We start from the raw sequence: 19,884 nt of genomic DNA, 5'->3' as shown, positions 1-19,884 counted from the left end.
TGTCGCTCTGCATTCAGAATTCAGAATGCACAAACTGCCTATAATGCAGCTACTTTCTTCACTCAGTATTTTAACTGCCTGAGTCGCTAAGTCCATGAGCATGAGTGTTTAAACACTGGGAGTTTAACCAAACCATGGCTGATTTACATCTCAAATGCATAAACAAAGATAACCATTATCATGTGCACTTAACAAAGCAGCCTAATGCTTTAAAGTTGTGTGCAGCACGCCACTCTCCCCGGGTATTGCCTCCTGAATAACTGGTTCCTGGTTTCCTGGTCTGGGGACATGGGGAAACCTGACACTCGTTACATGTTGAAGGTGTTCAGATCGGTGTCTGATTACATATACCGTATAAATACATACCCTTGCACTTCCTTTATTTAATTCGGTTTAAACTCGTTGGTTAGTTATTTTTTGCACAATTTAAGTTTATAACTCAATAACACACACACACTTTGCTTCATTATTGAGTTTTATTTAATTTGGTTCTTGTTGTTTGATGGTTGGCAGCATAATTATTTATGCTGCCAACCATCATAGTCTTCCTCAACAAGAAACAAGAAAATCCTTATTCAAGTACAATGTGTTTTTTTGTATTTAAGAAAATAGTAGTTTGTGTTACTTACAACCGTATTTTTGTACTGAATATGTATTTACATTAAATTACTATAAATTAACAATAAATTGTATACGTTTTATTCTAATAATCTTTTTATAGTTTATTATTATTATCTGATATGTATAATTGTATTGCTGTACTATATGTGCAATTTTGTATTTTCATTTACCAGTAGAGATGGTGAGAACATAATCAGTACTATTCATGCTGTGTTAAAGCACTAAGCAATACTGCAAGGTGACACCAAACCCAACAAGAAAAACAGGTGTGGCTCTCTGCCAATGGCATGGCGTTATGCTAATGATGGGGGAGTTAGTGCCAGACTCTCAGTATGAAGCGGAAAGACTACCGACTACAATGAAAGTCGGTCATACGCGCCCAATGGCTAGACTTCCATCGAGGTAACTAAACAAAAAGCCTTTACACTGTTTTAAGTATAGTAATCTGCAATTGCATGTTGATATTGCTGTTAACTATGCTGTATTGGTAAAGTAAGACTGAACATAAGTGTTTATTATTTCCTTATCGCCATCTCTGTGACGCTAAGATTCAGAATTAAAATCAGAAATCTTATTTGTATATTTACTATTTACATTTGCACATCAAAAGTAAAGCAACATTAGGGCAAAGTGCAAGGTGTTCAAAGCGTGAAATGGCAGGGGGCAGCATAGTAATAAGTACACATAAATATATATCTATACATTATATTACTTTATAGTTCATACTCTGTATGACCTCTGCCCTCTGGATACAGTGTTCTTCAATGTACATTTTCTGTCATGTTTCAGTTACAGTGGAATATATCTGTTCCGCGTGATATACACAGCCTTTCTTAGCACAGGTGAGACACACAAACACGCACACCCGCCCGACCCACAGCTTGACAATCTGCAGGCAACAGAACGCCTTTTCCATTCTTCTCAAGCCAAAATGAAGCTCTGTACTGCTAGGTAGGAACTCGCCTTTTGTGTTGCTATGGCGCACACATGCTCGTCCAATCAGATAAGGCACTGAGCTGGCTCCCAAGAGGGATGCCGACCCTCTAGTGTAGCGAAAGATAGACTATGAGCCAATTTATGATCACTGTGTACGGACTAGACGAATGAAATCGTCTCAGTGAGAATGGTCATCACATTGGTTGCCTTTGAAAAAACAAAAACATTTTGTCATGTACTTAAACATGCCTAATGCTCGATCGAGGGGAACTCTTGTATAACAGTGCGTGTGCACCTATTTAGCTGTTCCCTCTGAACTCAAACATCCGCACCAATGAAACCACACAATTTCAACCACCAAGCCACTCTGCCAAGCTGCCCTTCATCAGCGGGAAGTTAACCAAGCTACATGAAACATGCTAGGTTCATAGCAACAACAGGTCCCTTTCACACCTACGCCTGGTGCTTGATTCAGGGCAATGTTTCAGAGCTAATTATTGTCAAAAATTGGTTGGTTTGATAATTTATACTTTAATGAGCTTGTTTACAAATGGCCACCAATGACAACTGAAAACACCAGTCTGTGTGGATGGGCAAGCTTACATTTCTTTGAGGATTTTGTCAAATTGCGACGTGATCGAGGATAGGGTGGTCTTGATATTTGTTTGTCGTATTTGTTCAAGGTAAACAAAAAAGTGTCAACAAAACTTTTACCAGCGCCTTTGTGATTTAAACACTTTAAGAACATAACTGCACACAAATAAGAAATATCACTTTTTTGAATAAACTGCACTATTCCGGTTATACTTGCATCGGCAAAGCAGTGAAACCATATACACCCTCATTGTAATCAATGTTTGATGGTGTCTTTGAGGCATCTTATTTTTCTAAATCTATTGAAGGTAGCCTCAAAGCTTCTAAAAAAATGCAGGTGTTTTTTAACTACTAAAAGCAAATAACAAAGAATAGGCGGAAAAATACGCAATTCCATAGAATGCGTATTTCCATAACCCTTATCGGCATAATCGTATGGACCTTGCAACGAGTATAAAGGCCCAGCTCCTATTTGCATTCAGGAAAGAATAGAAGTGGAGTATTTTTCAATCTGTATGTCACAGCACATAAGTTGGTCACAGCAAGGGACGAGTGAAATGGCTGTGATACCAACATATAAATGACAAAAATAGACATTTGATTGGTCTCATTATACCTAGAGAAATTGCTCAGCTGTATTTCACTTTTTGACATGGTCATGAGAAAATATTTTACTGTATCATTAAGGAGCAGGGTGTTCGAGCATTTTGCTCAAGGATACCTACAGATTAGCTGCGGACATTTCCGTTTTAACCATTTAGCCTGGTAGTCAAACAGCCTAACCGCTACACCATCCTTGCCCTGCACAAATTATTCAATGGTTCCTACTAGGGCTTAAAAGATACCTCCCCCATGGTGTAATGCGTCTCTATGAATGTGCAGGTTTATGCAGGGCTCTGTCGCTGACCTCCGAGGGCCCCCAGACCATAAGGAGGGCCGTGGGCGACCGCGTGACTCTAGGATGTACCTACGAATGGGGCGCCTCCGACCGCGGAGACCTGGACATAGAGTGGTCCCTGGTCAGCCCCGATACCACCATGAAAGACCAAATGGTAGGGATTAAGACCTTGTTGGGTCATTTAGAAAGAACTGGGATATGCCATCTAATGTTACTACCCTACCACTAAGCATCATTTAAAAAAGGCTATTCTGATTCTTTGAGATTCTCCGTACTCTTGCTTATAGTATTTTTGCTCCACTAGATTGTGGGGCACTATAAATGGCTTGTATCGACTTTATTAGCTTAACACTTAATACAATGTTAAGCTACTAAATGTTCTACCATTGCATGTTGATTCTGTCACTATTGTGCTAATCAGTCACTACCATTTAACAGTAGCAAATGCTGATGCGCTTTAGGTACCTTGAAAAGCGCTATGTAATACAATGAGATGAGAAGACAACAAGACATTGCAGAAGAGTACAGGTTCGGACCTTGAGGAAATCGAGACAAGTACAATTCGGCTTGGGGTTGAAGCCCCTGCCATTAAAATACACTGCATGCATGATCATAGAGGACGTGATTAGCTTTACATTTTGTATAGGGTGGAAGGAACTATAATTTCATATTTACATTTAGTTTGATTATGTGGAGGCTTCTATTAAAGCGCCTTAAAAGGTGAGGCTGAGAACAGACAAAACATAATCAATATTGGAGTGAAAACAAACTTTTATGCTTCTTGATCAAGTTTCCAAAAAACAAATGGAGGATTGTAGAGTAATTTCTTATTTCACATTCCTCAAAAGTAGTTGTTCAAGCCAATCATAGAGATGATTACCATGCGTTTCAAAATTAAACTTGAATTAATGTTAAAAAAATGTGCTTCAAGTAACACGTCGTTATTTTTCTGGGGAGCGTCTTAAGACGTTTCATAGCACAGACTATGCGATAGTCGCCCTGTGTTAGTTGCGGCATCAGACAGAATATAAAAGTGAAAAGTTTACAGGAATAACATTCTGCATTTCAAAATGTTCAAAAAGAGTTTTCCCATCCATCAGTTGGAAAGTATGTAGGATGACAAAATGTCTATGAATTCCTACAGTAGCCTATATCTTTTTAAACATCTGTCCTGTTCATCGAGTTTCCCAATATACTACCTATTCAACCCATCCACTAGTAAGTGTATCTCTTAATCTACTTCCCCCCCATTATTTTAGCTGCTGTCCTACAGCAATGGAAAGAAATACATCCATACATCCACAGAAGGCATCGACTTCACCGCGACCGACCCCTCTAAGGGGGAAGCTTCACTCTCCATCGCGGTGCTCTCCCCCCCGCACAGCTCCACCTACCAGTGTAAAGTCAAGAAGTCACCTGGGGTGGACATGCGCAAGGTGACACTGGTCGTCATGGGTAAGACTCGACAGGGGATCGGCTAGCGTACATTCGGCAGGGAAACATGAAAATCTTTGAAATATTTTGCATGCGTCCGAGGAGGCTGTACTGCGTGGTAAGCATCCAAAAGGTTCATAGTATGATGAAGTGGGTAGGGCTAGGTTGCTTATTTTGTGTATTAGCAGCGATTCATTATTTCTTTCTGAAAAACCTCCAAACTAGTGCAATTAAATTTAGGCTTTCTGTTCACATTTTTATTAATCATTACCTATTAAGGATGCAAATGAATATTCCCTAGCCTAAATATTTCAATTTTTAATGAGGTCAGCTTGACACATGGATAGGCCTATAATAAACAATTGATCTATGCAGTTCCCTTGAGTCGTTTATTAACATTTAAATCATGGCTAGAGCGTTCCAACTGAAGGTGTCTGGTTGATTTTTAGGATACCTGTAAATTGAGGTCAAACGGAATCAGCATCTGCAATTGTATTATTTTAAGAGCATTCAAAAAAACTTGAGTGCATCCGTGGAAATGGAATCAGCAGGGAAATTGACTTCTGATTGAAATTTCATTACAGAAAAGCCCTCCGTGCCAAAGTGTTGGAAAGAGGTAACCAATTCTCTGGCAGAGTCGCTCTCATTGCAATGCAAGTCCTCGAAGGGATCCGCGCCATTAAAATACACGTGGACGAGAGGGCGGGGAAGCCCGTTCCCGCAAACACTGACACAGAGTAAGTCTGACCTCTGCTGGTTGGATACTGCAACAAGGCCTCGGTATATTAAAAGAAAGTTCAGGCTATTATCTGTGGTGGTGATTAAGTTATATTTCGTCTGTGTTTGCCAATCTGTGTGTGTGTGTGTGTGTGTGTGTGTGTGTGTGTGTGTGTGTGTGTGTGTGTGTGTGTGTGTGTGTGTGTGTGTGTGCGCGCGCGCGTGTGTGTGCGTGCGTGTGTTGTTATTGCGTGTCTGTGTTGCCTGCTTGCGTTACCTTATCTTCAGACGGTTTGACCGGACAGCTGTTGATCCGAAACTATTCGCTGAGCCTGGCGGGGCTCTACCGCTGCACGGCCTCCAACGACGTGGGGGAGGAGCAGTGCACCATCCAGCTGGCGGACGAAAAACGTATGCGCACGCGCCCACACACGCATGTTACGAAGTACTCTCCGATATAATAAATCAGCTTGATACACGATTAAAAACAAACTATGAACATGTTTAAACGATTAGAATATTGTCAGTTAATATTGGATAGGCTTTAGCTATGTTATTTCTTCTTTCTTATTCATGTTGTTGTCCCTTAAATTGTATATTTTACCGAAAACGTCGCTGCTTGCTGTCTGATGAAAACGTTTCCTGCCCCGCAAACTTTTAAGCTAATGAGCTCGCTCGAGCTACAAGGGGAATTTGAGCTCGACCAATGTGAAGGCCGGGTGGGGTTGTCGACCAATGCGAAAGCCTGGTGACGTACAAAGTACTGGAAAGTCGAACTAGAAAAGTAGGCCTTCAGATTTCTTTGCTGAAAGTGACTTCAGTAATCGTCAAAAAGTTGCTCAAATTATTAAGAATTGCCTATTAAGAATATAGGCAACTTATTTACTTCAGAAGTTCATAACTCGTAAATCCTGACTATTGATAGACCTATTCCCCCTAATAATGTGCAAGGTTTCGGTAAATACTTTAGGTGGGATGGTGGTGAAGATTATGTAACAAGCAGTTGTTCCTTCAGCGCCGAGCCGAGCTGGGGTGATTGTGGGCTCTGTGGTGGGCTCCATCCTGCTCATCACCCTGCTTCTACTCCTCCTCTGGCTCCTGCTGTGTAAGCTCAGCGACCGACGCCGCAACCAAAAGGAGTTCTCCAATGAAATAAGGTAGGCGGAATTGTACAGGGGGGTAGTTACAGTGGAAAAGTTAGTGCCGAGTGAGAAATCTTCGCAATTTTGAAAACCTGAGTGAAACAAATTGAAAAAGCTTGTGTAATTGTATCGATAATGTCTATAATACATTTACATAGTTTTTACACATTTACATAGTTATATGGCACACGCATGTAAAAACCATATTACACACGCACAGTACAGCAATGAACTTATAATGGAAAAAAGGGTTATAATAGAAAGCCGTCTGTATAGCAGGCCGATCACTCTCTTGTGGTAGGCACTTCTATGGTGTTTCCAACATCATAAGCGAGCACTCAGTGTTCAAACAAAGACTCCTGAAAAGTATAAATTATTTACTACTGCAAAAAGATTTTTTTACAGCCAAAAAGCATAAGAATTCCTACAGCATAAACATTAATAAATCAGTTAGACCTACATTTCTTTATAGGCCCAAAGCTGTCAACACACTCGCCTGTCTTTCTATGAGCAATAAATACATAACTATACGCCAACTAAAATGTGTTATTTCACAGATACTGTGTTTCATATCGTAGCAAAACCCCTACAGAGCCACTGAAATATGTCCTTAATGTTTAATGAAGGGAAAATTGATTTTCATGTTGCAGTGCTTTAGAGGATTTTTCCTAAACGCATTTCGTAAAAGAATCCTCAGAAATGTGACCCCTCTGTTAATGCTTAAATAGGCCTGATCATTATTGACATTTTCAACTGTAATGTTTTTGTGTTTGAGTTGGTTTATCGGAAAAGGAACACAATTTCACCCCGCTGGAGTAAATACCGTTCAAACCAAATGATACTGGATCCACACCAAACCATAATAACTGTATTAACAAACAGAACTATTAGTTTATCATTGAAAGTTATACTCCAGTGAGGTCCAGAGTTGGTAGAACTCTACCTGTTTGTTCTGAAACCAGAGTGTAGAAAGTAATAAACGGTGATCCAGGTATGGGAGGACTGAAAGGTTGGAGAAATGAAAACTAGTATGAGGAGTTAGGAGAGCCGCATTTAGAAATCAACTGGAAAAGATCTTCTAGGAGGAAGAAAGTTGAAGGTGCAGCAGTAGTATTTATCTTCTGACACAACTTGAGAGAAATCCAACTAATCAAAATTGTGTGTGATCTCTTTTAACAATGATTACAGTGATTCATCCAAATTGTGTGCGATTTTCTTTTAACAACGATTACAGTTAATCAGCATCCAATCATACCAAATTGCCACCAGTAATAATTTCTGAAATAACTTACACTGAATGGATTTGTGGAGCAACTAAATTATATAGCAGATGTCTAATACCTTATTCCCAGACCATATGGATGGAGGCACTGCACTGTTATTTTCTTCTTCTTTCTATCATTTCCGAGGATCGGGCTCATTCTGGTTATGAGATGCTCCATCTGGCATGTTGAAACACAATCCACAAACAACACTTCACAGGGTTCTGAGAATAAAAGGCCTACTGGCCATTTTTCCCACCTTCAGAGATAATTCATTGTCATTTCTTGCAAATGATGTGAATAGCAAGCAGGTGTTAAAGTTGACAAACATGATAAACTGCAAGGCGCCAGATTTGAAGAGCGTTTTTGGCAGAAGCCTGGCAGCCTGTTGTGTGCAGAAGTTGCATTCAGAAAAACACGCATTGACAGCCAAGGCTAGAATGCTGATAATACTGTTGACATATGTAGATGGAGTGTGTTATTAAGAACAGCTTGCAGAACCAAGCTGCTCTTCTTAATAATAAACAGCAGACGAGACAGTAAAAATCATCCTCATTGGAAACCAACGGGATGGATATTAAGATTTATAAAGGAGCCGCTGTCTCCCTGCTGTCCAACATCAATCTCCAAATCAGATTAGGGAGACTCCCACTTTCTTAATCAGTGGAAGTCTTCTTCATTGGGATGAGAAATGGAGAGGCAAATAGCTTCCAACAGTTAACATTTACCACCAGATTCAGCAGTCACATGCAGATTTAAAATACTGATATCAACATTAACCCCGGGGCAAATTGCTTTCTATGATTAGGGGGCAAGATAGTGGTTAGGGTGTCCGACTCTGCTGTCTACCGGCAGGCCTCCTAGAGCCAGATGCCTCCTCTTTACCTGCTCCTTAAGGATGGGACATCTGAAAGCAATGCACGTCACATGAGGATCATCTCAATGTTTGTATAATGAGGCTGGTAATCCATAATACATGTTAGCGGGTAGCCGTGAAACCGGTCTCGACCTGAGACATTTTCCGTCCATGTTAGTTATTTTGGTTTTCCCTGTAGATCATTACAGAAATAGTAATTTGGCTCTTGGATCTGTTCTGATCCACTGTTGTTTTGTTCTCAAAGGGAGGATGCTCCCGCCCCAGAGAGCCGACCTACCAGTCGTTTCACCAACAGAAGCACCAGCCAGTACCGGGGGGGCAGTTACAGCCATGTATCCAGGCCAGAGCCTTACTTTATTGGGGACAGCGAGTTCACTTCCCCCCAATCCACCACCAGCCCTGGAAGCACAACTTTCAGCTATTCCGCCAAGTACGGAGATGTGGTATGATTAGGGCACTTATGCTGCCCTGGTTCCCAAAGATGAACTGTGTATTTACACGTGTATTACTAATTTAAAGTTTTTAAATTAGTTTTTAAGTTTTATTAAAAATAATGGAGCAAGCATTCATTAGAAATAAAACATGCTTTTTTTCTACATGTTTCAACACTGTGAAATCCCATATGCATATGAAATATATAAAAATAGTTGTTTTCGTTATTATACATATTAGTGAACTAATTAAATTACACACTTAATAATTATCTTTGGATCACCTGACAGCCTTTTTGAGCCAACGCTACACAGAAAGTGCCTAGTTATGTGTGTGTATTAAATATGAATATTCATAATTGAAAATGTGTGTCTTTTTTTGATTCGTAGTTCGTCATTTGACACACAAACAGGGTTCGAGCAAAAAAACATTAAATCCCATATATAGACAAAAAAGAGAAATATTTATTTCATCATAGACGTCATTTTTGAAATACTCAACCATTCAAAAAAATGTACACAATTAAGTTATCTTTTTTTCCACGTTTTCATGAGGATGTACTGACAGGAGTTGAAATATCAACGGCCACATGCGATGGTCTCCTTGTTCTCCATCCACGACACAAACAGAGACAACCCCCCCCCCCCCCCCCCCCCCCCGTCTCTCTCTGAGATTACATGGAGGCCTACTACAGTGTTCCACCGTCCAAAGCTCTCAAAGCTTTCTCTGAAACAAGACAAGGTGGTATGATTCGTGATCGAGGGGCAGTTGGCATTTGGAACATAAGATTGTAAGACAGTCCAAGAGGCTTAGTATATCATCACGACCATCGCCTTCTTCAGGTCCATCAGTCTTGGTGAACAGTCAGTGTAATGGTTTTCAGGTTATGGTTTTGCTTGCTCCACTGGCTGTTATTTGGCGTAGTGGGGGGATGAGAAGGGTTAGTACATTTTTCGTCTGTAATAAACTTTTGAGCTCTCGAGGAGCATCTTCAAATGAACATTGTATGGGAATTTTTTGTCTTTTAAAAAGTTGTGACTTCGCTTTGACTCTGTGAACACTACATTTTACACATTAACATAATTACTTTTTTAGTTGAAAGGTTTCATTAGAAAATGCTGCACTTATATTTCCTCCCCATGAACAGCGACAGTCTGACCCTTATAGGACTGTTCAACTTCAACAACATACAGTCGTTTTAAGATTAAGAATACGGTTGAATTCAATAAATTAATCCTTTTAGCAGTTGGTTTGACCAATATCTCTAACTGGACATGAATTAATCGATGTACTGTTTCATGTCATGTTTTACTACATTTCCCAACAACAAGAAAACCTGTAAACAAGCTTTGAAAATGACATCAGAAACCACGGTCTGTGTACTACTTAACAGAGAAGTGGGAGAAGCACCCCGACATCAGAACAGACCGAGACGGAAACTTTGACGGCACTTTGAAAAATACTGGAGAAGAAAAAGAACGGATACACAAAGATGTTTACTGCTGAATATCCACCAAACCACAGTGGGTACTTCTGCCTCATGGGCAGTTAACTAGTTCACAGACAGTGTTGTAACTTCATGTTTAAATAACACTGGTTTCCACCAGTCCACAAGGTGCCAAAAAAAACTCAATCACACAATGAACATGATTAATGTCATCCCACAACCACCACCACCACCACCAGCAGCTCTGATGGTCTGTAATTAAAGGAACAAACTAGAAAGACAGAATTCCATGCAGAAAACTAAAAAAAATGAATTTGGCTTGAGAGAGTTTGAGACAGTCCAGTATTTTTGTACCCTTCTTTTTCTTCTTTTGTATAATCAACAAACACATTTAGATTCTGTGCAAAGCAAAAACTGAAAAACAAGAGCATCTACATTTGAAAGAGTGGCATGGTATGAGTTATAAGTCGGTGAAAACTGCTCCAGTCCAGATGAAAACCAACACCAGGCCCGATGTGAACCACATACCGTTGTTGACTCATAACACCGTCCCTCCATGTTTTAATCTCAGCAACCGTTCTCTGTCTATGGTTGTCCACTCCAGTTACATTTAGTACTCCGACAAGATCTTCTATCTTGTTTTCCAGGGGGTTTTTCCCTTGGAAGTGAAGCTGACATTGGTTGATAAGTGACTCGCCCCTTATTCCAGATGTTTTACAGTAGTCTTATTGGGGTCGGAGTGACTTTATAGGGGAAGAGGAGGAAGTGACAAGTTAGTGGGTTCTTGGTTAGTTGATGTTGAGTTTCTGAGAACAATGACCATTCTTCAAAGGCACTGTACTGTACATTGGTCAGGATGTGTGTGTGTGTGTGTGTGTGTGTGTGTGTGTGTGTGTGTGTGTGTGTGTGTGTGTGTGTGTGTGTGTGTGTGTGTGTGTGTGTTTGTGTGTACTTGCAAGAAATAAGTATTTTTTTGTCCATCCATCGGATTTACCCCCCCAAGGCATCGCCATGACAACTAAGGCAAAATCGTCCTCCATGACAACCGAGAAACCCTATTTTTTTCTTATTTTTTCTGCAATCCGATTATCTGCCGTTACTAATATCAGTATTTTTTGTTATACTTCAGCACAATAATCATTGGCATCTCTATTCAATAAATTATCTATACTGTACATTTAATTCTCCAAGCATAGACCTGCAACGAGGGGCAGCCTTTGTCAACGTAAAAGAACCCTGCAGCTCTATATTATGTTCAATAGCGTTCCATAAAGCCACGGCGCGACACAGAGGACGGCAGACGGTGGTCCCGCCCTCCCTCTGTGCACAGAAGTGACATCATAACAAAAAAAATACAAAATTTGAAAAAAAGCGAAGCCGACTCACAAAACAATTTGGTAGAAACGCTCACTGCATTTAAAGGAGTATCCAGCAAAAAAAAGTTGCCTTTTCTCTTTTTTTATCCATTGAGTTGAGTTTCCTGGGCGGACCTCCTTGGCCTGTCTAACGAGGTGGGGGTCCAACGGAGGGAAGGGGGGGGGGGGGGGGGGAGTTGACAGCATTTGGGTCCTACTGCACAGCCTCTTCATCCACATAGGTGGAGGGAAACCATCCGATCTGAAAGGGCAGACGGAGCAGAAACATTACTGCGCAGTACAACCAGCTGGGAAATATCCAGCCTGATTGCAGGACCATTTTGTCTTGAATATATTAGACCTCATTAAAGTCTGGGGGTCAGGCCCTCCCAGCTTGCCTGTAATATAAATAATGGCGTAGAACAGAACTGTTCAGCAACCCACACCCTAGCCGAGCTCCTCTAGGACCTGTGTTCTGGCCTTTCCACCCTCGACTTTAAAAGTTTTGACTCTGTGCCACAGAAAAACTCTAAATCTGTACTTTCCTCCTCCTCCTCCTCCTCCTCCCCTTAGAAGAACCAGAATGCCGCTTGCCTCCCTTCCCTCAGAGTTCTCACACTCCTCCGCACACTTTCCAACAGCAGGCCACAGCCCTCCTACATTTCTATTTCCAGAGCTCTACGCTTCCTCCAAGGAGCTAAATCCAGACTGTGTCAGCATCCTCCACCGAATGTTCCAACACATTCCGGTCCCTCCCTTTAAATGAGTTCCAGAGTGCACAGGGCATTGGCCGCTTTCCTCCCATGTTCTCCAAGATACTTTGGCTGGTTGCACCGGAAACACAGACCAGGAGTATTTTGGGATAAATTGCAAGTTAGATCGAGGTCTCTCAGCTCCACTCCTAAGCGTTGGACGGTGCCAGTGATGTTAAATGTCCCTTCTGCTTTGACAGAACGCTCATAAAGCGGTTGATTGCTCAAGCAAGTTTGTCTCAATCCGGATTAAGTGCTCCATGGTTTCCAGCTGTTTGATATTTAAACTCAATGTGTCAGTCAATGTTCTTTTGGGTTGTATTTCCGGTTGGATTGTGTTGAAGTACACATGCCAGAAAATGACTTGCTTTTTCCTTCTAAATAGTCTGATTAAATTAATTTAACCCAGCCAATCTGGAGGAGATCAGCGTTTGAGGTTGTTTATCAGCTTTCCATAAATGTAAGATTGAGCTCTCAACTCGATCCTTATCAAGTGCCTTTCTATGCATGTGAAACAAGTAATTAAAACAATGTTGATTGCCTTACCACTTATCATACAGGCAGTGATCACACAACAGATATGGTTCTACTTGCATAACAAATTCCTCATTTTATAGGGAGAAGGTTATTCTCGGTGGGGGGGGGGGGGGGGAACTGTTTGATGGAAGTGCTAAAAAGAAAATAGTTCAATATAGCTGTTCTCCTTGCACATCTAAAAACTGTTTGCAGGTTGTACTGTACTTAGGAAAACTAAATTTAGGAATGTTATTCAAAGAAAATCGTTTAGTTTTCCTTGGAAGCCTAAGAAGAAAGTTTTGATTATAAGATTATTGTTTTCAGAAGAATACTCAAGTTTCAAAGACTGAATACTGTTTAAGGTTGTACTCAGAATAATTCTTAAGTAACAACTTTTTAAGGTATGATCTTTTGGAGGTGGTACTCACTCTGCCGTTGGCCTCTCCCTTCCACCAGCCCTGGTCTCCGCCGATCTTGCTGTAGATCTTGACGATGTCCCCCTCCCGAAGCGACAGCTCCCTCATGTCCCGCGCCGCAAAGTTATACCTGGCCACCGCCGTGTTCACCACCCGCGGCGTGAACACTGGGGACGCAAGGTCACACAAAGGTCACGCAAGGTCACCATGGTAAAGTTCAGTTGACAAAGAGTTTGACATGTTAAGGTGTACATGTAAGCGATTCTCCTCGGAATGTTTATAGATGCGTGTCATTAATGAAAATTCTGAGCATTTTGCGGACACTAGGGTTCTAAACCAGAATCTTTCACTTGGGAGTCAAACACCCATACCACTAGCCCATCAGCAGGATTTATGTTTTTTTTTATCAGCTTTTGAATTTAAACTGGTATGCTGACAGTTACATAACATCTAAAAACAGCTTTATCCCTTTAATACACACAGACAGTGCTACTTATGGAGAGGTGTTAGCGAGACTAATCACAAGGTACAGATATCTAGTTCATGCAAGTCTCGCACTTAAGATAAAGTCAAGGAGCAAGGTAACTTTGGCAGTCGGGAATAATGATCAAAGATTATCCAACAGAATGTCGGTTTTATATTTAAGCAGGTCTAAAATAAGTGCCAAGAACATGTGGAGGAACGTACGCGCGGAGAACAAACTCACGCTGCGACAGTATGAGAGGGAATGGTCTTTCTAGCTCCTGATTTGATTGCTGCCCGACACCCTGGGTGTAGACGTGTATGGGGAACGTTCTAGATAATGAGCTGGGATCCATGGGAGTGAGAGCTTTGATGAGACCAGCAGCACACAGACACAGAGACAGAGACAGAGACAGAGACAGAGAGAGAGAGAGAGAGAGAGAGAGAGAGAGAGAGAGAGAGAGAGAGAGAGATACAAATACAGAAAAGCTAAGGGGACGAAATAGAATGAAGTAAAAAAAATAAAGAAACCAAATAAAATGTAAATAAAAAGGAAAGAATCAAAACAAAAAGAAAACACGAAAAGAAAGATAGACCAAAAACAAAAAGATGGGCAGGGAGCTAGGAAAGAAAGAAATGGAGAAGGGGAGAGAGAGAGAGAGAGAGAGAGAGAGAGAGAGAGAGAGAGAGAGAGAGAGAGAGAGAGAGAGAGAGAGAGAGAGAGAGAGAGAGAGAGAGAGAGAGAGAGAGAGAGAGAGAGAGAGAGACAGAGAGAGAGAGAGAGAGAGAAAAAAAAACAGGAGAGGGGAGAGAGAGAGAGAGAGAGAGAGAGAGAGAGAAAAAAAAAACAGGAGAGGGGAGAGAGAGTACCTGACCAAAAGGGAGCTGAGCTCTGAGAAGAGGAGAAGTTGAGACCTTGCGGGCTGAGGAAGGAGAAGTTGTAGGAGGCGCATGAGGCTGCTGGGAGGAGCAAGGAGCACCAGAGGAGGAGGAGCAGGAGGAGCAGGAGGAGGAGCGCCAGAAGAAGGGGACCAGACAGCAGGAGGAGGAGGAGGAGGAGCAGGAGGAGAAAGCAGAGATATAAGAGCCATTATGCTAGGGAGGGTACAGTCGCCACAAAGCCCACGCAGGCAGACAGACAGACACACACACACACACACACACACACACACACACACACACACACACACACACACACACACACACACACACACACACACACACACACACACACACACACACACACAACCACACTCCTGCAGCTAGCACAAGCGCATGTATTCCGTCGGTATGCCACAGGTTGCTGTGGCAACAGGCCCCAGAGGGAAGAAATTAAAAGAGATGGCAACACCCCCAACCCCACACACAGCCCTCTCTACCGGTCCACCAAATTACCTCCATTCAGAGAACTATTAGTACACTATATGATCAATAGAGGACCTGGTAGCCGAAGTAGTCAAAGACAGTTTAGTAGTCGAGGACAGTTTAGACTTGTATATACAAGCTTATAATAATAATAATAATAATAATAATAATAATAATAATAATAATAATAATAATAATACAATTTCATGGGAATAAAAATAATTTTGTGTCTTATTTCAATTCAATGTCTAGTGGGTAATTACGTCATTTAAGAAGTTGATACTCAAATGTTGCCTGTTCCTGTAAAAGCAAGGATTCAAAAGGAGGCAGCAGAGGTTAAGAGTTACAGCTAGCGATTAGCGTTTAGCCTAGCTTATAGACCAATCTTCCCAGTGTGCTGTCATGCATGTTAGACCGTTTCTAGACCATGGGAAGATGCACAAGAAGATGCCAAGTAGGCTAGCTAGTCATTCTTACTGAACCATGTCTTAATTTTCCTCCTAAGGCTCTATAAATTCTTATACATATTATGTACTTGACTAAATATATACCATAATCACCTTCAGATAATAAGGGCCTTGATCTACTGGAAGTACAAAAATTATCATTAATAATTGATTGATGGCTTAATAAATAATGGGTGCATTGATGTCAATATATATAGATGGTCATTATTTTAAGACACCTACATTGAAGTAATAACAAACGATAATCCTAAATAATGTTCGGCTTTGAAAACAAAAACATATTTTTTTTCGACACGTTTATCGCTTGTGTTTTTATGTCCAAAAGTGTTTGTAATGGTCTAGTGTGTTGTCTTGCTGTGGCCTCTACTCCGACTATCACCCGTTGGGTGCCCCAGTGGTACTGTGTGTCCTGGCCCTGGTTCTCAGGGAGGCGGAGCTGGTCTACCTGGAGAGCGGGTGCTGGTCCGGGTTAGGGAACGTTCTTTGGACTTGTAGGGATAGCGTAACGTCGTGTCCAGCAGCTTGAAGCTCTCCTTCAGGGAGTGGGCCTGGTAGTACTCCACTAACTCCTGATAACACACAGACACAACATTATAGAAGATATGGTTCGCTTCGTTAGTCCCGTGAATACATCTCAGATGGGTGTCATGGGGTCACAACAGAAAGTACAGAAGACAGTAATTGTCAGATAGAATGAAATATGTGTAGGAAAGATGTAAGTGATATTATCCGCAAATAAACAACATTAGAGACGGTGTTGATGCAACATCTCACTACTGTAGTGACATGTTTGAGAGCCAAACAGGTAATTAACGCCGAACAAAACATCAATACATCCTTTGGGATTTGCGTGGCTCGTACAAACATAAGACAAAACCCGCTATCCAGCTGTTTGTTTGCCAGATGCAGGGGAAAGCGGAATGCTGTGTCCTTGTTGGGGGAAATTCTATGCTTGCCAACAACAACATTCAGCTATAGAGTCGGTTACCTTGATCAGATTTGGATGTAGAATAGGCATAACACAGATGTATATTTCATTATCCAAATTCGGTTGTTTACCAGAAGACTTTCAAATTTCTTGGCCTCTGTGATGTGAATCCAACTGTCCTTCTCAATGACCTTGATGTGCTTCACTTCATCGTTGAACCTAAACACACACACACACACACACACACACACACACACACACACACACACACACACACACACACACACACACACACACACACACACACACACACACACACACACACACACACACACAGTTCAAACAAGCCACAGAGGAATATCATAATCAGATTCAGAACCCTAGTATGAAGTCATCCCAACATCTCTCATATCCATCAGCGGTCGTATCCTTTCCCTCTGGGACTCACCCCCCGCCCTTTTCCAGGCAGGATATACAAACAGGAAATGCGATCAAACATGCAATTAACCACGCTGTAATTAGATGGTAGTTTAGAAAGCGACTCAGAAATCCCCACAGGAATTCCTCTCTTCAGCTAAATAAAACCCACAGAAACGTGTTCTGGAATTATGCCAGCGTTCCCAGATGAAACCCGGACAATTTCTCCCCAGCAAAGATCTAGATATAGAGATCCACATCAACACAATCAAAGAGCTCCATCTACATTCATTCAGAGTCTGGAGTCTTCTTAGAGTTCTGGAATATTTCCAGAGGTCTAGAATTTTCCTTTGATTCCTTGAATCTTCCCCAGTGAGTTCTTAAGACTCTTCCTGGGGTTTGAAGGACACTCACTTGATGCTAATGGCGAAGCGTTCCGCCTCGGCAGTGCGCTCCCTGATCAAGTAGGTCCCGCTGATGTGGGACTTCAGCAGGTTGTCTGCCTGCTGCCGCTCCATGTTCCCAGCAAACCTACATAGCAGGAGGGGGGAGAGGGCTGTTCACATGGCGATCAGATGTTTACGGCATCTTTCATGGCATCACATGACAGCATCGAAAAATGGGCACCAGGGCCCGAGGAAAAAACACAAAAAGGAAAGTGAAAGTGAAAGTTAAATAATATTTAAGGGAGTTCACTATTTTAGTTCTAAATGTACTGCAGCAAATCATGGCAGTCCTTCAGGAATATAAATAAAACTACACTATTATTACTCTGAATAAGGTTGCTCAGTCCCGAGAGATACAGCAGCAGGGAGATCCTTTGATAACAAAAATAACAAAATACGCCCATATCCTTCACACAGAACTCACCAAGGGTAACCATAGTAGTCCGTCTCCCTTGACGACTGTCGACTAGGACACGACTGGAATGGCTGTTGGCGACAAAGCGAAAAACACAAGAGGATCCAATCATGCACACTAAAATCACAGCCATTAGTGCACAGGCAGATCATTACACACTAACACACCATAGAGGGTGCTTAAGAGGACGCTAAGGAAGAGTGGGGCTATTCCACAGTGTTATATAGGAGACATTGTGATTGGATTTGGATGGATTTGCCTACCTTGGGGTCCAAACATGGCTTGACGCATGTACTGGGGAAAAAGCCGCTCTTGTGTGTCTGGAGGATTTTACCCTGGGGAAAGATAGTCAAATATATGAGCCACTTATCAGCCATATATCAGCCTTATATCACATCCAGGACCTAGCCAGATATCAGCCAGATACCAGCCTTATATCAGCCAGTTACCAGCCTTATATCAGCCAGTTACCAGCCTTATATCAGCCAGTTACCAGCCTTATACCAGCCAGTTATCAGCCTTATATCAGCCAGTTATCAGCCTTATATCAGCCAGTTATCAGCCTTATATCAGCCAGTTATCAGCCTTATATCAGCCAGTTGCCAGCCTTATATCAGCCAGTTATCAGCCTTATATCAGCCAGGTGCCAGCCTTATATCAGCCAGTTGCCAGCCTTATATCAGCCAGTTATCAGCCTTATATCAGCCAGTTACCAGCCTTATATCAGCCAGTTATCAGCCTTATATCAGCCAGTTGCTAGCCTTATATCAGCCAGGAGAACTGATGACATTCAGCCCTGGGCAGAATCATTTTTAAATGAGATGAAGATTACAACCACAGAACGCTATAAATAATAAATACGTTTTTCGTGCATTCCGTATCTGTTCTATTGAAAGCGATAATATAAAATCCTGTATACAGTTAATTAATTACACTTTATCAAAGGCGACAATGGATGGGGAGCTTTCTTTTTGACTTGGAGTTGAATACCCTAGCCAATGCTCTTTCTGTGTGAAGTCAGCGAGCTGTAAGGGGGGTGTAATAGCTATGGGCGTGGGGTCTTTAGGGGGTCGAGTGGTGTTTCCCCTCACCTCCCACCAGGAGGTCTCAGGCTCCCCCTTCAGCAGCTCGATGAAGTCCCCGGTCTGGAGGGCCAGCGGGGGCTTCCCCGGGGGCGCGGGCGTGCCGTGGTAGTTCCGCACCGCCACCATCTTAGGACCTGCCGGGGAACATCGAGATCAGAATCAGTAATTTGAACCGTGCAAACAAGCAAAAAGGGATGGAATGATACAAAGAGAAAAACTTAGTCGCTCTTGACCACTAGTTTATTCATTCAATATTTCTGAACAAAGTCAGATTCATAAGACTGTTATTACAATGATAATATTAATGCCTACACGTTATACATATTAACGTGTTCCTTCCTACTTACACTTTTTCAGTTGTGCTAGTACACTTAATAGACACAGCTTTGTCTCACATTCTCTTTCGATTCAAATTCAAACTTACATTATCTTTGACTATTTTTTGGTAGGTATATTTGTTGTAAGCAGCCCATTAGAGGGCAGTATTGAGCTGTGGTAGAGTGTGGAGTCGACTTAAGGAGAAACATGAGGATACCATGGGACAGAAATAGAAACACTTCTCTACTCAAACTTACCCAACGACATCCCAGCTTCCTGTACCGCAATAAAAAATAAAAAGAACATCCAATTAGCAAACAAATCATTGTTTTTGCTGTGCCATGGCCAATGAACATGAACATCATAAGAAAGAAGGAAAAAAACTGAGCATATATAGAGAGCGAGAAAGAGAGATAGAAAAGAGAAAGCAAGAGTGAATGAGAGAGAGCGAGCGAGAGCGAGTGATAGAGGCAGAAAGACACATGAAGAGAGGCAGGGCCAGACAGAAAGGTGGAGAGAGATGAGAGAGAAACAGTGCAAGGGAAGTTTTAGAGGAGAAGGCAGAGAGCAAGAAAGGGAGAG

The 19,884-nt window shown here is 41.8% G+C and overlaps 2 protein-coding genes and 1 long non-coding RNA gene across 14 annotated transcripts in view; 1 reads left to right on the top strand and 2 right to left on the bottom strand.

Annotated features, from left to right (window-relative positions):
* Positions 1 to 5,849, bottom strand: part of LOC115532100 (uncharacterized) — a 68,952-nt gene extending 63,103 nt beyond the window's left edge. The window contains exons 1-2 of the long non-coding RNA XR_003973987.1: positions 5,805 to 5,849; positions 5,478 to 5,595 (exon numbers count right to left, since the gene is read on the bottom strand). This is a non-coding gene — a long non-coding RNA (uncharacterized LOC115532100). The remainder of the gene's footprint in view (positions 1 to 5,477; positions 5,596 to 5,804) is intronic.
* LOC115532098 (coxsackievirus and adenovirus receptor homolog) lies at positions 953 to 9,278 on the top strand. Its single transcript, XM_030341619.1, has 8 exons — positions 953 to 1,023; positions 1,411 to 1,463; positions 3,034 to 3,203; positions 4,309 to 4,504; positions 5,068 to 5,220; positions 5,489 to 5,611; positions 6,216 to 6,357; positions 8,726 to 9,278. Exons 1-8 carry the CDS (start codon positions 980 to 982, stop codon positions 8,928 to 8,930), a joined length of 1,086 nt encoding a protein of 361 aa, XP_030197479.1. The 5' UTR covers positions 953 to 979; the 3' UTR covers positions 8,931 to 9,278.
* Positions 9,279 to 9,355: 77 nt separating this feature from the next.
* Positions 9,356 to 19,884, bottom strand: part of vav2 (vav 2 guanine nucleotide exchange factor) — a 193,652-nt gene continuing 183,123 nt past the window's right edge. For 5 of the 12 annotated variants that reach the window (XM_030341601.1, XM_030341606.1, XM_030341602.1 and 2 more), the window contains 10 exons: positions 19,560 to 19,578; positions 18,991 to 19,118; positions 18,163 to 18,234; positions 17,909 to 17,970; positions 17,453 to 17,569; positions 16,753 to 16,840; positions 16,139 to 16,262; positions 14,732 to 14,821; positions 13,412 to 13,566; positions 9,356 to 11,977 (listed from right to left, as the gene is read on the bottom strand). In XM_030341601.1, coding sequence (XP_030197461.1) covers positions 11,930 to 11,977; positions 13,412 to 13,566; positions 14,732 to 14,821; positions 16,139 to 16,262; positions 16,753 to 16,840; positions 17,453 to 17,569; positions 17,909 to 17,970; positions 18,163 to 18,234; positions 18,991 to 19,118; positions 19,560 to 19,578 — 903 coding nt within the window. In that variant the 3' untranslated portion in view covers positions 9,356 to 11,929. The remainder of the gene's footprint in view (positions 11,978 to 13,411; positions 13,567 to 14,731; positions 14,822 to 16,138; positions 16,263 to 16,752; positions 16,841 to 17,452; positions 17,570 to 17,908; positions 17,971 to 18,162; positions 18,235 to 18,990; positions 19,119 to 19,559; positions 19,579 to 19,884) is intronic. The other 7 variants (XM_030341613.1, XM_030341604.1, XM_030341611.1 and 4 more) reach the window with 4 other exon arrangements.

The sequence above is a fragment of the Gadus morhua genome, chromosome 19 (genome assembly GCF_902167405.1).
Source record: "Gadus morhua chromosome 19, gadMor3.0, whole genome shotgun sequence".
Lineage (NCBI taxonomy): Eukaryota > Metazoa > Chordata > Actinopteri > Gadiformes > Gadidae > Gadus > Gadus morhua.
This window is presented reverse-complemented; position numbering and strand designations above follow the sequence as displayed.